This window comes from Phaseolus vulgaris, chromosome 8 (genome assembly GCF_051622355.1).
Source record: "Phaseolus vulgaris cultivar YP4 chromosome 8, ASM5162235v1, whole genome shotgun sequence".
NCBI lineage: Eukaryota > Viridiplantae > Streptophyta > Magnoliopsida > Fabales > Fabaceae > Phaseolus > Phaseolus vulgaris.
Window position 1 is genome coordinate 42,165,070 of NC_143505.1, and position 18,308 is coordinate 42,183,377.

At 37.2% G+C, this 18,308-nt stretch overlaps 1 protein-coding gene across 1 annotated transcript; it reads left to right on the top strand.

The window, feature by feature from the left end:
- Window positions 1-10,941: 10,941 nt before the first annotated feature.
- On the top strand, window positions 10,942-17,940 carry LOC137824886 (uncharacterized). The gene is made up of 5 exons (XM_090294118.1): window positions 10,942-11,107; window positions 15,067-15,432; window positions 15,615-15,678; window positions 15,799-16,267; window positions 17,638-17,940. Exons 1-5 carry the CDS (start codon window positions 10,942-10,944, stop codon window positions 17,938-17,940), a joined length of 1,368 nt encoding a protein of 455 aa, XP_090150244.1.
- Window positions 17,941-18,308: the final 368 nt, after the last annotated feature.

Genomic DNA, 18,308 nt, shown 5'->3' on the forward strand with positions numbered 1-18,308 from the left:
AACCAAGTTAGAAAAAGAGATTATAACAAAACTTTTAAGAAAGACAAGCAAGAAAAGCACACAAAAAGACTCTAAGGCACTTACTAAACCTTTAACAATGAAGTTTTCTTTTCTTTAGAAATTGTCAAAGCAAAAGGATAAAAATTCCACAAGGTTGAAATCAATTTGCCAAATAAAATGAATCCACTATTTTGGGAAATGTTGACTTGAAAAGATTGGAACAAACAATATGCATACCTTCTCTTTTTTTTTATACTTGTTTTTGGTTTATGGAAATAAGATGTCCATAATTTTTGTCATGCATATTTTCATTTACCTCCAATCATCACAAAAAGAGTTTGGGATTCAAATTAAATGAACACTTGAAAACTATGTTTGGAACTTAAATCAACTTCTACTTAAACAAATTCTAGTTACTTTTATACCTTCACAGTTAAAAGAAAGTAAGTAGAAGCAATTAAGGACTCCTAGAAACACTAAGAACATATGACTCAAGCAAAAAGAGTAAAAACAGAAATGGACATAACATAAACATTCAAAAGCAAAAAAGAGGTGCTAATGAATAATTGCTTAAAAGTAAAGACAAGAAAGTAAAGGCTAAATTTAAATTTGCTTGAATGTAAAGGCAAGAATTTAAATTTGCTTGAATGTAAAGGCAAGAATTTAAAGGTGCAAGAAAAGTAAAGTGTCCAATCAACTCAAAGCTAATATGCTCAAAAAACCAAAGCTCTGAATACAACATGATGTGAGTTGATTTTAGATTTATCTCTTTTAGATGTGACACTTTACTTAGGATTGAGGCTTTTAGCAATTATATGGTGAGAGCCCAAAGAAGATTCTCATTGGATACGAACTTAATCAAGTGGTTAAGTAAGTGTGAAGGTTCACTTCTAGAATGGTGATTGATGATGAAGGACAAAAATTAAATTAACATGGAAGGAAACATAAAAGCATGATGGAAACCGAATTGACAATGGAGGAAAAATAAGAAAACAAGAACACAAAGATAAATGGAGTCTGCCACTTGGAGTGTGGTTTTCCTCCAAGATAAGTGTTGATGGTCGCCACTTGAGAGCTCTCCAATCACTCAAGATGAGACCTAATGCTAAGAGGAAGCAAGCCTCACAAACACCTCGCACAAATTGTGCAGAGTAACTTTTCTATTCAAATTCAACATGAAAATACAAGTAGTATGACACCCTATTTATAGGAATGGGTGCCTTGGAAAACAAGATGGGAAATGATAGGATGGTAAATGTGTGAGGGGTTGCCTTTAGGGTTTGACTGAGTCAAAAACACACCCTAGGCTTAATGTTCTAGAAACTAGGTCAACTTTCCTTCGTAAAGGGCTAGAAACAAGCTAAAATGATAACTACACCCCTTATTATGCTAAAGGTACCTTATTCTAGCCTATCTTGCTATTTGGACCCCTAAAATGAGCCCAATTTATTTACAACTTGTTTTATTCTTAAGAAGACCAGAAGGAAGAACATTTGATGTTCTGGTCTTTGCCCATTTCTCCTTCTAGTGAGGTCTGTTAGATCCTTGGTGGGGTATTCACTTGAAAGTTTAGATAACTTCTCATAGTGTGAATGGTAATTTGAATTCGTGGTCATCTCCTTCTTGGCTTGGATTATATCACTAGATCAAAACTAACTCAAAGGAAAATGAGCCAAGAAGGAACTTACTCTATCTGAGATTTTGATCGAGCAATATCGTAGAGTTCACTGCCAAGAGTCTAATGGTAGACTCTGATTGTCAAACTGATAAACGAGGAGGTAAGAATCTTAGAGAGAAGAGACAGGAAAGGAGAAAGGGAATAAAAAATGAACTTACTCTATCAAAGATTCTGATCCAGCAATCTTGTAGTCTTCGCTGCTAGGAGAGTAATGACGTACTCTAATCGTCAAACTGATGTGCGAGGAAGTCAGAATCGTAGAGAGAAGACAGAGGAAAATAAAATGGAGTTTTTAGAGAGATGATGGTTCTTTTAAAATGAAACTTGAATAACTAAATTTCTATTTACATGCTCTTTTAAATTTAATAATAAAATATTCAGGTGTCATTTTATTTATACCACTTCTGCTCTAAAACATTTTTCTCAAAACGAAATCTGAAAGTCATTATGCAGTAAATGTTAAAGATGTTGGGAATGAACTATATTAAACATGTAATTTGATTCCTCTACTAATAAAAATATAATTTTTATAATAGATAAAAAGTTTAAATAATTTTTATATCTTCAAAATATCATTTATTTTCCCTAATATTTATTTTAAACTAACTATCTAATATAATAAACATTTTTATTTATGTCTATCATATCACTTATGTTGAGTTTATTGTCTACATTATCCTAAACATTAATAAATTATATACATCGAATGCCTAATGTTATTTTTACTATCATGATATATTACTGTTCTCGCTGGCTGACCCGGGTCGGACCTTGGTGGTGGACTCCGGGATGACTTTTCTTTTGTGTTGCTACTTTGGGATGCTAATGATTCACAGTGAGGGGATCTCCACTTATTGATTACACTCCAACGATCAAGTCAATGAGAGCATATATGATGTGATTCCACTAGCCATATAGAGAATGATTCTTGACATTCTTAGGAATCACCTTGAGCTGGACATTATTTAGGCACTTTTCTTAGAGTTGGATCAATGTTCTAAGACAAGAACTCACCAAAAACTAGTACCAAATCCCAAACTCATTTGGATGTTCCACATATTGTCAAATTGAACCAAAAGAAAAGGAGGAAAGGCAAAAACACTAATTAACAAAACAAAACAACAAGGTACCGAATCAAAATGCTGGAATTGAAGAAGAAAAGATGAAGAACAGCCAAGAACACAAATGAACCATAGCTACACATTAACAAGCTGAAATTGCCGAACCAAAACAACTAGGAAACAAGCTAAGACAAGGAAATTAACAAGAGAAGAAAGGAAGGAGAAGAGAATGCTCATGAAGATGGAAGAATGATGAATGATCTCGCCACTAGAAGTGTGGTTGCTCCTAGATGAGAGTGTTGTCGCCACTTGAGGACACCATGGATCCTTCAAGATAAGACTAGAGAAGAAGGCTCAAAAGCTCTCCAATGCTCACTCCAATTTTGAGTATAGTTTCTTTAGATAAATTCCAATCTGAATTGTACAAGCTAAGCACCTTTATTTATAGCCTAGAGGTGCTGAAAAATAGGTGGGAAAATTCAAATAAACTCATTTGAAATTCCCACCAAAAACAAGTCACATGGGAGGTGTGACCTTTTTCTACTATGACACCTCCTAAAAACTACACCTACACCACTCTCCTAAGTCACATGGACAATGTGACTTTATTTTACATTTTTCACACTCCTTTATTTAATAACCACACCTCCTAAAACTATACAAGAGTGTTTCAAAGCTTGGCCTTGCCCCTCATGGGATGGACTTGGGCTCTTTGGGCTTTGGCCTTCTTGGGCTTGGGCTTGGGTCTCATCTTTATTTTATGTCTTCTTTTAATTTTGAGAAGACTAGAAGGAAGAACTTCAAATGTGAGGGTGGATGTCCTCTTTCTCCATTAATAAAAGCCTCCTTTATTTGATTCTCATCAATATAACTATCAAAATCTGAATATAAAATAACTGTATGAGTGTAGTCTCTCCATATTTCAACTTACCTTTCTCAGGGTCTCGAGCCCCTTTATAGTATTTATAGACCTCCCTTCAGGAGTTTAACAACATAAAGATATTCTGTTAATATATCCCCTTTATTTTAAGGGTGCGGGTAGAGCATTATCTCTAACTGTTTTTTCTCATTAAATCTTAGAGTAATATTCATGCCTAGCTAATTCAGTTATTCCTTCTGTTGTTTTTACTTTAAATATCTTTTTAATATGGTTGTTAGTTGTTTGGGCCCACCTTTTACTGTATCATTGGGCTTACAATTTATCTTAGACCGAGCCAAGTATTTTCCCTGTATTGACCTGACCAACCAAGATAACACACTTAAGTGCTCGGGACAAGCTCCGAGCACGTCCGACCAGTACACAGTACCTGCACCTGTTTTGACAAAACATTTGCCTCAGAATGTAGCTGGCACACGATTTCCGAAGCGTCTCTTGAGAAGACGTTTCACCATACTAATTATGGTGCGTACACGTCGCATGGCATCAACAATGAAGAAACTTTTCCGTTTTTACTTCCCCTTTTTCAAAATAATAACCCTTCCCTCTCTTATTTCATGACTCTCGTTCTCTCTTCCTCGAGCAGAATTACCAAAGAACACACACCTTTCTTCCTTTCACGATACCACCTCATCCCACCACTAGCGCTAGAAGGAGGGCTCTTAGTTCTAAATTTTATGAACCATGTTTTATTTGTACCTTATTTATCATTTTAATTGTTCGCTAAAATGTGTATTTAACATTTGAACTCATACAATCCTAAGAGTGTTTATCATTTTCTATAACATAAGCTCACGGTATGCCTTATTAGGGCGTTAACAAACTTACCTATGACATATAAATACATGCAAAAATACTTTGCCAAAAAAATTGACTTCGCATACTAAATGCAGCATAACTAACATAATACGACTTTATTAACCTGAGTATGATGAAACGTATAAAGCGAAGAAAATAGGTCTTAACGAACAAGTTAAACCTTTGATGGTTGGCACCCTTCTAGGTCGACCGAACCACTTGTTGCTTCAACTTAACCTGTACCATTGTTTATCTTGACATTTATAACAACATCATGCCAAGCAATCTTACCTTATGGCTCAACTGAAATGGTATGTCGTCATCATTATCAAGATAGTCAGGACTCATGCTCGGCCAAGCAATGAGCGTTGATGGTATTTTTCCCCGAGTTCGGTTGTCTTACAATGAGATCACTACGTCTGTTTCGAGTTAATTCATCTCACAGGGCACCTATACTCAGGTAACTATGTCTGTTCCAAGTTAATTCATCTCACAGGGCGCCTATACTCGGGTAACTATGTTTTTTCTTTGTTAATTTATCTCACAGGGCGCCTATACTCGGATAATTATGTATGTTCTGAGTTAGGTGTCTTACCATGTGCCTGCTCGGGTAACTACATCTTTTCCGGGTGAATTCATCTCACAAGGCGCATATACTTAGGTAACTATGTCTTTTCCGAGTTAGGTCGTCTTACCATGTGACTGCTCGGATAACTACACTCGTTCAAGTCAATTTATCTCATAAGGCACCTATACTTGGGTAACTACGTTTGTTCTGAGTTAGGTTGTCTTACCATGTACCATCTTGGGTACCTATATTGTATGAATGTATGCACAAATGCTTTGCCATACAAAATGGCTTCACATTTTAGACACAGCGTGACTAACATAGTATGATGTGGTTAGCCCACACGGGTCGTCTTACAATGTGATTACTACATCTGCCCTAGGTTAACTCACCTCACACAACACCTACTCGGATAGCTGCATCTATTCTGAGCTAGGTCGTCTTACCATGTGCTAGTTTGGATGACCACACATTTTCCAAGTCAATTCGCCTCACAAGGCGCCTATACTTGGATAACTTTGTCTATTCTGAGTTAGGTCGTCTTACCATGTGTCTACTTAGATAACTACATTTGTTCCAAGTTAGTTTACCTCTAAGGATAACATAAAATAATAACAGAACAACCACATACCAGCAGGCACCATCTTAGGCGCCAACAACAGGGAGATATTATACTTACGTGGGCACCTTACTCATGGTGCAACGTTATCCTTTACCATGCATGCAACTTCACCACTATGTGCCCTAGAACACACATACTTAGGTTAAAAGAAACATTTACTTGACCTAGACACCACTATACTATACATACCCCTAGGTTTAAAAATACCCTTTACTAGTAGCCTTATACTAACGTATAAAAAGGTTATTGTAATTATGCCCTTAGTGGGCTTATTGACAAAATTGGGCCAAACCCCTAACCCACTTTATAGGCCCAACAGCCGAGCTGATCTGCCTACTCCATGCACCGAGTTCCGACCACTAAGCACTAAGCCCTGAGCGCTCTGTCCAGTACAATAACAGATTTAAATAATAATAGTTATGTTTCTTATTTTCATGAATCTCAACAGATTTAAATGATAATGATCATTTATGTCACGGTAATTAGCGGGATCAGTTTTACCAGCCTCCATGATTTGTTGCAAGGTTGGGGCCTCGCCTCCTTCAAATCCTTGCGTTCCTTACCTTGTATTCCTCACCATGTCAGATTGCTCAGCTATAAACGTAGGTGGGATCAGTTTTTACCAAGCCCCACGGTGGGCGCCAAATGTTCTCGCTGGCTGACCTGGGTCGGACCTTGGTGGTGGACTCTGTGATGACTTTTCTTTTTTCATGCTGCTTTGGGATGCAAATGATTCATAGTGAGAGGAGTTTCACCTGTTGATTACACTCTAACGATCAAGTCAGTGAGAGCATATAACTATCAAAATCTGAATATAAAATAACAGTATGAGTGTAGTCTTTCCAAATTTCAACTTACCTTTCTCAAGGTCTCGAGCCCCTTTTATAGTATTCGTAGACCTCCCTTCATGAGTTTAACAACATAAAGAGCATTATCTCTAACTATTTATTTTCATTAAATCTCAGAGTAATATTCGTGCCTAGCTAATTCAGTTATTCCTTATAATGTTTTTACTTTAATTATCCTTTTAATATGGGCTTCTAGCTATTTGGGCTGACCTCTTAATGTATCATTGGGCTTATCATTTATCTTAGACTGAGCTAAGTATTTCCCCATATTGACCTGACCAGCCAAGATAAATAAATATATATTTAAAAAATTAATTCAATTTTTTTTAATTTATCAGATAATCTTTTTAATTATTACTCAAAATAAAAATTAATTAAAGAAATTAAACTTATTAAACATCAAATAGTTTATATATTCACAAAGGTTTTTTTATGTTAATGCCTTCAATAGTTTCATTAATAAATTGAAAATCATCCATATTATTATTTAACTTGAGAAAATATTAAAAGAAAATATAATTATATATTATATACTTTACTTATTTAGTTTTTAGATATTATAAATATTATATATTAATTTATTTATTTGGTTTTCTGCTTATCTTATTAATATGTTTGTTATTATATATCATTTTCATTTTTCTGTAATTAAATATTTATTTTAATGAATTATTTCATATTTTTCTCTTTAATATATAATAAAATAATATTACTATATATATATATATATATATATGTGTGTGTGTGTATTAAACAATCAAATATAACTACATGCTTAAATTGATTTGTTTAAACAAAGCCTTAAACGAATATTTAATTATGGACCAAAAGTGTTCTTTTACAGCTTGCCTTTTCGATAAAGTATTTTATTTAATAAACTGATCAAACATAATAAAAAAAGAGTCTATTTAAGGTATCCAAACATATACAACCTATATTAGATATATTCTTAGTAAGTAATTACATAAAAATGATATATTATCACTCATCCATTATAAATGCATTGCACCTTTCATTTTTTCTCTATTATAAATTATATCATTTATTGTATTTATTATATAAGAAAATTAATAAATATTATTAAATAAAAATTAATTTTAAAGACAAAAAATAATTAATTGATATATTAACTTAAAAAAAATAATATAAAAAAAAATCACGTCTTAAGATTTTGAATTAAAAAAGATATTAAATACTTCTTATTTTTTATTTCAAGTCCATTGAGTTAAGATTTTTAAACAATCATATATTTAATATATTATCCATTTTAAAATTTAAAATTTTATCACGATTTTATCTCAAAAAATCGTATAAATAAGTTAAGGAAAGATTACAAATTTTCTTTAACCTCGACACTTAAACAATATCAAACTGTATTGGCCCTACTGAAAGGTTAACATTTAATCTTATAAAAATAGATGCACCTTTGTCGTATAAGTTAGGAAATGGTTGTTACAAGGGAATATGAAGGTGGAAGGTGGGGGTCCTATGATTGACAGAAGTTTGGAGGAAAAATAAGTATATGGTGGACATGAAATGAAATGGCAGAATACAGAAATGGTTGAAGGAATGTTGAGGTAGAGTTGAGTAAAGTGATGGTGTGGGTGGAGTGCATCCAAAAGAAAAGGACAAGTTGATATAATAGGGTTCTGAAAAAGGAAGCCATGTATATAAGAGTCAGATGAATCCAGCACTGCATAAAAAAAAAATATTAATGAACTAAGTTTGAGGGTTCAGACCCTGACTTATTGGTTTCACGAGTTTGGTTAGACAATTGGTAGAGGACTCTAACTCCTTTTGGAAGGACCCCATCTTGACTCAGCTTGATGGAACATCTTATGCCTTCTCTTATCTTTTTCTTTTTTTATACTTTCTAGGGTATTTGTTCTCTCTTATTCTTTTTCTTCTCTCTCTCTCTCTCTCTTTGGTTTCTCCTATGAAAAGATTGGTGGGATATTTGTGGCTCATCTCAACTCCAGTTTCCCCTTCTCCTTCTATCCTTTATTTTTATGCTTTCTCTATCTTTTCCTTTTTCACATCTCTTCTTTCCCATTCAAAGCATCTATGTAGAACTTCCACCATAATATTGTATCTTTAACTCATACTAGTAACCCATTTACAAAATTTTACATTCATACAAATATTTACATCTTAGGAATTTTTTCAAAAAGTATGTTTTGATTGATGTTTCTTTATGAGATTTCTAATAAATAAAAAGAAATAAAAATTATAAATAATTTTTAATAAATTAAAATTTACTAACGTACAAGTTAATTTACAAAACTTGTCCTATATGTTTTATTTAATTTTTATTTTAAATTCATATCTAAGCTAATTTTATTCTATAGAATATTTCTAAAAAAATTATTTCAAGCTTTTTCAAACATACTAAACAGTTGTTTTATATTAAAACAATTGAAATCTTTAAAAGAAAGCATATTTTTATTATCGGAACATTACTTGAATATAATTTATCTTCAAAGCAAAAATAATATATATATATATAATATTATTATTATTATTATTGTTGTTGAGTTTGGCATTAAGTAGTCTAAAGTAGAGAATCCAAATTAAGTGAATGAGCCGATATTTTTTTATAAAGATTGTTGAACTTTAATAGTGAAAGTTGTAGGAATGTTGTAGGGGTTATTTTTAAGTATCATCAAGACATTCGGGTAAATGCAGGTCCATATTATTAATAAATTTTAACCTTTTAGGAAATATTTGTAAATAATCAAAATTGTACAGTGATAAAAGTTTTAGTTAATTTGTTTTGAAGTTATAAATTCAAATTTCATTATAGATATAGCAAAAAAAAGAAGTAGGTTATCAAAAACCACTACCTGGCGTTGGCTCATGCAGGTTAATTTACTATGAATTGATTAAAAATAAGTTAAATTAATCTAATTCTTTTTTTAGTGAGTTAAACATTTTGTTGTGTAATTCAGTTTATCATGTGGTGTTGATGGATTAATCGATCTACCATGTGTTGATAGATTTATAGAGAGAAATATTAAAAAGAAAAAGTAACTTTAAGCAATTGAAGGTGTACCTCATGAATGCCGTGAGAAGCAGAAGTGCAACCGATCTGGTGTGTATTAATTGTATTTTTAATTTAATTCACAGAACTAGTTTTATGGTATTGGTACCAAGCCTACCACATTACCCACATCCTTTAATTCTTCTTTTCAATTTATCTAACTCACTATTTATTCCTTCTTTTAATGACTTTTCTTTTCCTGCACCCTTATTAAAATTTGCTATTTTTTAAATCCAATATTCTTTTTGTCGGATTATTCTCGAGGTGATGATCCGATGGTTTCCCTATAAATATTATTTAAAATATTAATTAATTATAAAAAAGAAAAGATAATCTCTATTAGCAGAAAATTCTCTTGACCGTCAAATTAAGTTAGTAAAAGAATAATATATATATATATATTGGACAGAGCGTTCAAGGCTCCATGTTCGATGGTCGGATCTCGGTTCATGGCACAGGCAGGTCAGCTCGGCTATTAGGCTAGTAAAGTGAGCCATGTGATTGGGTCCAGTTTAGTTGGTAAACCTGTTGTAGCATAATTTAACCTTGTATAAATTCATTAGTAAAGGGTATTTTTGAACCTAGGGGCATAGTACATGTGGTGCTTAGGTCAAATAAATGTTTCTTTTATACTTAAGTACGCATGTTATAGGACACATAGTGATTAAGTTGCATGCATGACAAAAGATAACGTTGCACCATGAGTAGGGTGTCCACGTAAGCATAATATTCCCTTAATGTTGGCGTATGAGTTGGTTCCCTACTGGCAAGTGGTTGTTCTGTTATTATTTTATGCTCTCCTTAATAGATAAGATTCTTTTCTGTTATAGCACCTTGAGAGAAGGCGCCCATAAATAAAATTTTTCCTGTTAAAACATGCTTTCAATTGAGATTAGATTCTCATGAGAAAAAGTTATTACAAGAGATAAGCTATCAAAGGGGCTTGAGACCCCAGGTGATGGAAATTGAATACTTCTTAAATTCTAGTAAGCCCTTTACTGACTTGATCGTTAGAGTGCAATCAACAGGTAGGGCCCCCTCTGTTTCAACGGAGCTACGTTCCAGAGCTACAAGAGATAGGACAAATTTCTGTAGAGAGATACGGAGCTAGGGTTTGTCACCAAAGTCAACAGGCAAGCATGTCAACCGGCAAGAACATTTGGCGCCCACCGTAAGACCCGATAAAACCTAATCTCATCCGCAGTTGTGATTGCTTTTTCTGACGTAATGAGGAACACGAGGCAAGGTCCGCTGGGATCTGAAAGGAATGATGTCCCCACCCTACAACAGCTTATGGAAACCGTGAGGGCACTCCAAGAGGCCAACAAGCAGTAAAAGCGAAAGCAAGAGCGGATCCAACGAGAGGCCAGAGCCGAGCAAGAAAGGCTAATGGAAGAAGTAGTGGCGGAGGCAATGGAAGAAGCTAAAGCTGAACAGGAAAAGCTTATTGCAGAAGCTCGAGCTGAGCAGCTACTCAGGCAAGATCAGTTGATGGTAGAGATAGATGCTTCACAAGCAAATAGTGAGGAACTACGCAAGGCCAATGAGAAATTGTGTAAGAATTTACAACATCTTGATCAATGCTCTACGACGGAGCGAGGTTCGAGTGCACAACCAAGAGCTCGCCAAGCCATTTTCGCATGCGATCATGGATGCTCTCGTGCTAGCAAGTTACAATACACCTAAGATTGTTTTCACGGGAGTAGAGGACCCTGAAAGCCATCTTACGGCGTTCAACACCTAAATGATTATTTCGAGAGGAATAAACGCCATCCATTGCAAGATGTTCATGGGTACGTTTACGGGTACATCTCTGCAATGGTTTAGTGGCCTTCCTGACGGCCTCATCTCCTTCAACCAATTTTCTGAGTTGTTCAGGGAACAATTCATTGTGAACTAGGCCCAACCACCGGTCTCATTTGATCTCTTCAATGTGAAGTAAAGGCAAGGTGAATCTCTAAAAAATTATTTGAACAGGTTCAGGGCGTTCACAATGAAGCTCCAGACCCATGACATCTCCTGCTGGTTAACGCCTTTGAGCAGGGAGTCATGACAAGGTCATTCAGTGAATCACTGATCAGGAATCCGACAGTGACGTTTGCTAAAATATGAAGTCGAGCTATCGCTCACATCAGGGCAGAGGAAGCAATATCTGTGAAGCACAACAACACATATCCAGGGCAGACTAAGCCCAAGGAAGGTAGTCGAGCCCGACCTCTGAGGGTTAATGAAGCCATGACCGAGAAGCGGACAGACGCAAGATGGGCACCATACTCAGCTAGGAAGAACGCGCCCAAGGCGAAAGCGTAATGATTTGGAAGTTCGGCCAAAGTTCTGAATGACTTACAAGGAGTTGCTGAGTATGCCAGGGGTCGTGGAAAAGTTGAGATTACCCCAAAAGGCTGACAGGAACTTGGGGCCACGGAAAGAAACCTAGTGCGAATTCCACAAAGGATTTAGGCACGACGTGGAGTGATGTATAGTACTAGGTTATTAGTTGGCAAGATTAGTAAAAGACAGATTCTTGAAGGAATATCTGGAGGGAAACCATGAAGGGACAAAGGAAGAGATTGCTCCTGGGGACCAAGTGCATGAGGTACCAGTCCATGGTGAGGTGAACACCATCTCGGGAGGATTCTCGAGAGGGGGGTGCACTGCCTCTAAGCCTAAGAAATACACGAGAGAGGTAATGGTAGTAGAGGCGAGGAGACCTGACCAGTCGGCAGAGCCCGCCCTATGCTTTACAAGCTCTGATTTGGAAGACGTGGTCTCGCATGAAGATGATCTGGTGGTGATATTTGTCGTCACCGTTGGAAGGAGAGTACATTAAGTCCTCATCGACCAGTCAGCTAATGTGATGTTTTGGGTAACATTCAATAATTTGCGATTTTCACCTAACCAATTAAGGTTGTACGATGGTATTTTGTTTGGCTTTGCAAGAGACCAGGTGGAAATACGTGGACATATTGAGCTGAGAACAAATTTTTCAGATGGCACTTCAGCTCGTACGATCAACATCAAGTATATAGTAGTTAATGTTGTCTCGCCCTACAATTTTCTTTTGGGAAGGCCCTCTTTGAACAGACTAGGTGCAGTGGCCTCAACGAGGCACATGAAGATTAAATTTTCCTACCTTGATAGAGGGGTGATAATCATCAAGTCTGATTAGAAGGCGACGAGGAAGTGCTATAAGAACAATCTGAAGAGCAGGAGGGGAGTGTATTCAATCACTATTCAGGCGCGAAAGCCAAAGAAGATCATGCAAACTGAAGTCACCAGCGAGAGGCGGCCTGAACTTGTTGGTGAGATTTAGGAGAAAGAGATAGCAGGTAAGAAGTTCAAGCTCGACACATCGATATGTCAAGAGTTGCAAGACAAGATAGTCAAGGTAATATCGAAGCACATGAACGCTTTCGCTTGGTCATCCTTGGACATGCCCGGTTTAGATCCAGAATTCTTGTGCCATAGGCTTACTATGGACGAGAAGGTCACACTGGTAGTGCAGAGAAGAAGGAAGTTTAACGAGGAGAGGCGTCTGATCATCAAGGAAGAGACGCAAAAGCTTTTGAAGGTTGGCCACATAAGGGAGATTCAATACCCTGAGTGGTTGGCAAACGTAGTGTTGGTACAAAAGGCTAATGGGAAGTGAAGGATATGCGTCGACTTTACTGAATTGAATAAGGCCTATCCCAGCATAAACTCCTTGGTGGATAGTGCCTCAGGTTGTCGATTGCTAAGTTTCCTAAATGCTTTCTCGGGGTACAATCAGATCTGTATGCACCCCCGAGATGAGAGTAAAATCGCCTTCATGACCGAACTATCCAGCTCTTGCTACAAGGTTGTGCTCTTTGGCCTCAAGAATGTTGGTGCCACCTATCAAAGGTTGATGGATAGAATTCTTGCCCCAATCATTGGGCGAAATGTACAAGTGTATGTACACGACATGGTTGTCACTTCAGAAGAGAAGGACCAGCAGGCTGTTGATTTGGAAGAACTATTCAACACGATAACCAAGTAAGACTTGAAGCTGAACCCAGAAAAATGCGTGTTTGGGGTGGAAGCGGGGAAGTTCCTTAGGTTTTTGCTCACCGAACGAGGTTTAGAGGCGACCCCGGACAAGTGTGCAACGATCATAGGAAAGAGGAGCACTGCTAGTGTAAAGGAGGTCCAGCAGCTGACTGGACGCATGACTGCCTTGTCTAGATTCTTGTCAGCTGGTGCAGATAAGAGGTATTCTTATTTTCAATGCTTGAAGAAGAATAATCGTTTTGCATGGACTGACGAGTGCGAAAAGTGTTAGAAAGTATGGCTTTAAACTAGAGGGGGGTTGAATGGTTTAAAGAAGGTTTTCGCAAACTTTTAAACCAAGAATGAAATCACTTCGAGAAACACTTGAATCAGAATTCAGTTTGTCAAAAGACAAAGCAAATAAGAACAACACCAGAAAAACAATTGGTTGTTTCGCAGAAACAATCGGTTGTTTATACCTGTTCACAAAAATAAAAAAACTGAATTTAAAGAGATTAAGGATAGAGAGAATGCACATAGAGATTTATAATGGTTCACTCTTAACCCAGAGCTACATCCAGTCTTCCCAGAAACCACTGGGGAATCCACTAAGCAATCAACCCTAGATCACTTACAACACAACCAAAGAAGTGACCTTGATCCCCTCAAGACACACATTTCCTTTGGTCCAGCACAACACCACTAAGAATGTTGATCTTGATCCCCTCAAGAACACACAACACTTCTCAGCTATACACACAGAGTTTCTTTCAAAGTACAAAGGATTACACTTGTTACAGAAAAGATCTAAAATCAATACAAGATGAAAATCCTATCTCACACTCTTTGATCAATGCAATCTCTAAGCAATTCTCAACTTTTTCAAAAGCTCAATCTATTGAAAAACTCAAATATGTTTTTCTGTATTAAAACAAATTTGTTTGTTGCATAATCTTAACAAACTATTAATTGCATTTAAAGATTGGTCAAAACATTAAAAACTGGAGCGTAAACAGTTGTAAAATCATTTAATGCTCAGTCAAAGCACAAAACAGTTTTTTGTTATGGTCCCAAAACAAACAATCGGTTGTTTCCACGAATCAATCGGTTGTTTTGGTTTGACAGCAAGTCAACCATCAAAATCAGTTTTCAACCTTTCTAAAAACACCTAAGTATAAAACAATCGGTTGTTTCGACAAAACAACAGGTTGTTTTTCACTTAGTTTGAAAAACACTTTTCAATTAAAAGGTTTGAGAATGCTTATGCTTTGGATTCAATCAAGAGTGGATATATACAATTAACCTACCCCAGATCCTATCTAAAGACAGCTCAGCAACAGCAAGCACATCCAGCCTTTCATCAACCTTCAAAGGGTTTGGATTCTTCAAAGCTTGAACACACTTGGTTCAACAAAAAGGCCTTCATCAGATTAAAGGAGTACCTGGCCAGCCCACCTGTCCTCTGTCAATCGTTGCTAGGTACTCCCCTTCATCTTTACTTTGCAGTCACAGATCGAGAAATCAGCTCGGTCATTGTGCAAGAACAAAACAAGGCCCAGAAGCCTGTCTACTTTGTGAGCAAGGTGCTGCAAGGGCCAGAGACGTGTTATCAGGCTATTGAGAAGGTTGCTTTTGTGGTGGTATTCGCAGTTTGGCGACTTCGCCATTACTTCCAAAGCTTCATTGTAATAGTTATGACTAATCTGCCCATCCGCATGGTCCTTCAGAAGCCCGACATAGCAAGTCAGATGGTTCGTTGCGCTGTTGAGTTGTCTGCGTTTGACGTGCAGTATGAACCCCGGGGGACTATCAAAGGTCAGGTGTATGCAGATTTTTTGGTAGAACTATCACCTAAGGCTACCCAACCAAATGGTAACGACTTATAGTGGGTCCTTTCAAGGGATGGGTCTTCTAACCAACAAGAGAGTGGTGATGGGGTTATTCTAGAAGGGTCAAGTGGGTTGTTGATCGAGCAGGCCCTTAGGTTTGCCTTCAAAGCTAACAACAATCAAGCTGAATATGAAGCCCTGATAGTTGGGATGTTGTTGGCTAAGGAATTGGGGGCTTGAAGCTTGTTGGTGAAGAGGGACTCGTTACTGGTTACTGGGCAGGTCACAGGTGAGTACCAGGCTAAAGATCCGCAGTTGTCCTCGTACCTCAAGTATGTTGTGTTTCTGAAGGCAGTTTTTCCCACGTTCAAGCTAGTACATGTCCCAAGAGAACAAAATTTCCAACCAGACTTGTTGTCCCAACTGGCGAGCTCGGGGAAAGGAGGTTGCAAAGGTCAGTCATTCAGGAGACCTTAAAGTCGCCTAGGACTATTGCGGAGGGGATAGCAGAGGTCAAGCATGTAGAAACCTTGGGGGTGAGCTCGAAACAAAGGAGGAGGCATCGGTCGTTGACACAAGAGAAATTGAAGGTGCCAAGGATAAACACCTACGATTTGATGGGAGATGGGTTGTTGGAGGTTCTGCAAGTCGACACGTTGGAGACCTGGATAACGCCATATCAATGTTACCTAGTTGATGGTTTGCTTCTAGTAGAGCCTATAGAGGCAAAGACGATTAAGAGGAATGTGGGGAAGTACACCCTTGTGGATGGAAAGTTGTTTCACCACAGTTATACCCATCCCATCCTCACTTGTGTAAGTGGGGATCAGTGTACTTGCATCATTGCGGAACTCCATGAAGGCCTTTGTGGGAGTCATGTGTGTTAAAATTAATGGCTTAAATAAGAGGGGGGGTGAATTGTTTGTCAAAATATTTTCGCAAATATTGAATAAGAATGAAGTTTTATCAACAATCACAGATTAAGCAATCAAGGAAGTCAATCAAAAAATGTTAAAGAAACTATTTGCAGAATTTCAATCAGTTAAAACTTCGTTTTAACTAGTTGTTTATGGAAGCAGCAAAAGCAGAATTAAAACAAACAGTTTATAAGGAGTGAGAGAGAGAGAGAGAGAGAGATTACTCAGCCAATTTATACTGGTTCACTCAACATTGAGCTACATCCAGTTCCCAGAACAACCATTGGGTTCCACTAGTAATCAATCACAGATTACAACTCACACAAACACAAAGAGGTGATCTTCATACCACAAGAACAACTCACCCTCTTTGCTATACACACCCTTAGTCAGAACACCCTCTGACTTTACAGGATTTCCACACACTTCACAAGTTTATAAAAGAAAAGATACAAGAATCATGAAAGGAACATATTACACCTGAGTTTACAGGAATCACAGAGCTCTTAAGATCATACTTTGAACTAGTGAACAACTATTTAGCAATCTTGCAAACCTTTGAAAAACTTTTCTCAAAAACAATCTCAATCTCACTGAATTTGATATCTCTCTTCTGTATTTTGTTTCAAAAGGAAAGCCTTATTTATAGCTCTCAAAACTAGCCGTTATAGGCTTCAATTATGAGTCAAAACAGTTTTGATTTAATTACAAAACAGATTAAAAGGTTTTTGAAAAGCTGTTATGAAATGTGACAATCAACCGGTTGAAAATTCGTTTTAACCAGTTGAATTGGTTAGTCAGTTATTTAACCAAGTCAAAAACAGTTTTAAAACCTTCAAACAAGCTAAGTGACAAACAACCGATTATTTCGTGGTTTTAACCGGTTATTTTTCTCTTTGCTTAAAACACATTTTTCTCTTTTAAAATAGATTGAGCAAGCTTGTGCAAGGGACTAGGAATGATCTTTACAAGAATTCTAAAAAACCTAGACTAAGCTCAAACCAAAAGCAGTACAACTTCGACCTTCACCATAGATTTGAAACATCAAAGCTCCCATGTTCTACAATGTGAGAGGAAGATCTCTCTCACTAAAGTTCGTTCGAGTGGGGTATTATTTGCCAACCATGAAGGAGGATTGTATGAGACATGCACAACGATGCGAACAATGTCAGAAGCATGCTAATTGGCATCATGCACCACCTGAGGAGTTGCGGTCAATATATAGCCCATGGTCTTTCCATACCCGTAGAATAAACATCTTGGGTCTTTTCCCTTTAGCAATTCATCAAATGAAGTACCTCGTGGTAGCCATTGAGTATTTCACATAGTAGATAGAGGTTGAGCTAGTTGCACAGATAACTGCCCATAAGGTGCAGCACTTTGTGTGGAATAACATCATATGCCGCTTTGGGATCCCTAGACATTTGGTGTCTGATAATGGAAGCGAGTTCGCAAGTCAGCAATTATGCAAGCTATGCACGGAGCTCGGCATCAAACAAGTATTTGCATCTATGGAGCATCCTCACACAAATGGCCAGGTCGAGTCTGCCAACAGAGTCTTGCTCAGAGGATTGAAGAGGAGGTTGGAGAAGGCCAATGGGACCTGGTCAGAGGAGGTTCCTCGAATATTGTAGGCTTATCACACTTCTCCTCAATCAACAACTAAGAAGATGCCCTTCAGTTTGGTATACGGGTCAGACGCCATGATACCCGTAGAGATCCAAGATAGCTCGCCTTCGTTCCAGAACTTCGTCATAGAAGAGTCTAACGAAGGAAGCAAGGTGAATCTGGATCGTTTAGGCAAAATGTGCGAATAAGCTCGCATCAATTCAGAAGCTTTAAAGAGAAGGGTGAAGATGAATAAAAGACCAAGCTGAAGTCTTGGTAGTTCCGAGTTGCCGACTTGGTGATGCGAAAGGCCCACCCCTGTCATTTGGAGAATAAGTTGTCTCCAAGATGGACTGACCCATTCCGCGTGGTGGAGGTGCTCAGGAACGGAGCC

Bases quoted from the DNA above. Each gene is read 5' to 3' on its own strand.
- LOC137824886 (XM_090294118.1), top strand. From the start codon at position 10,942: ATGGAAGAAGTAGTGGCGGAGGCAATGGAAGAAGCTAAAGCTGAACAG. The intron at 15,679-15,798 runs GTGAGTACCAGG...ATTTCCAACCAG, and splicing joins GGTTACTGGGCAGGTCACAG to ACTTGTTGTCCCAACTGGCG. The intron at 16,268-17,637 runs GTGTGTTAAAAT...TTCACATAGTAG, and splicing joins AAGGCCTTTGTGGGAGTCAT to ATAGAGGTTGAGCTAGTTGC.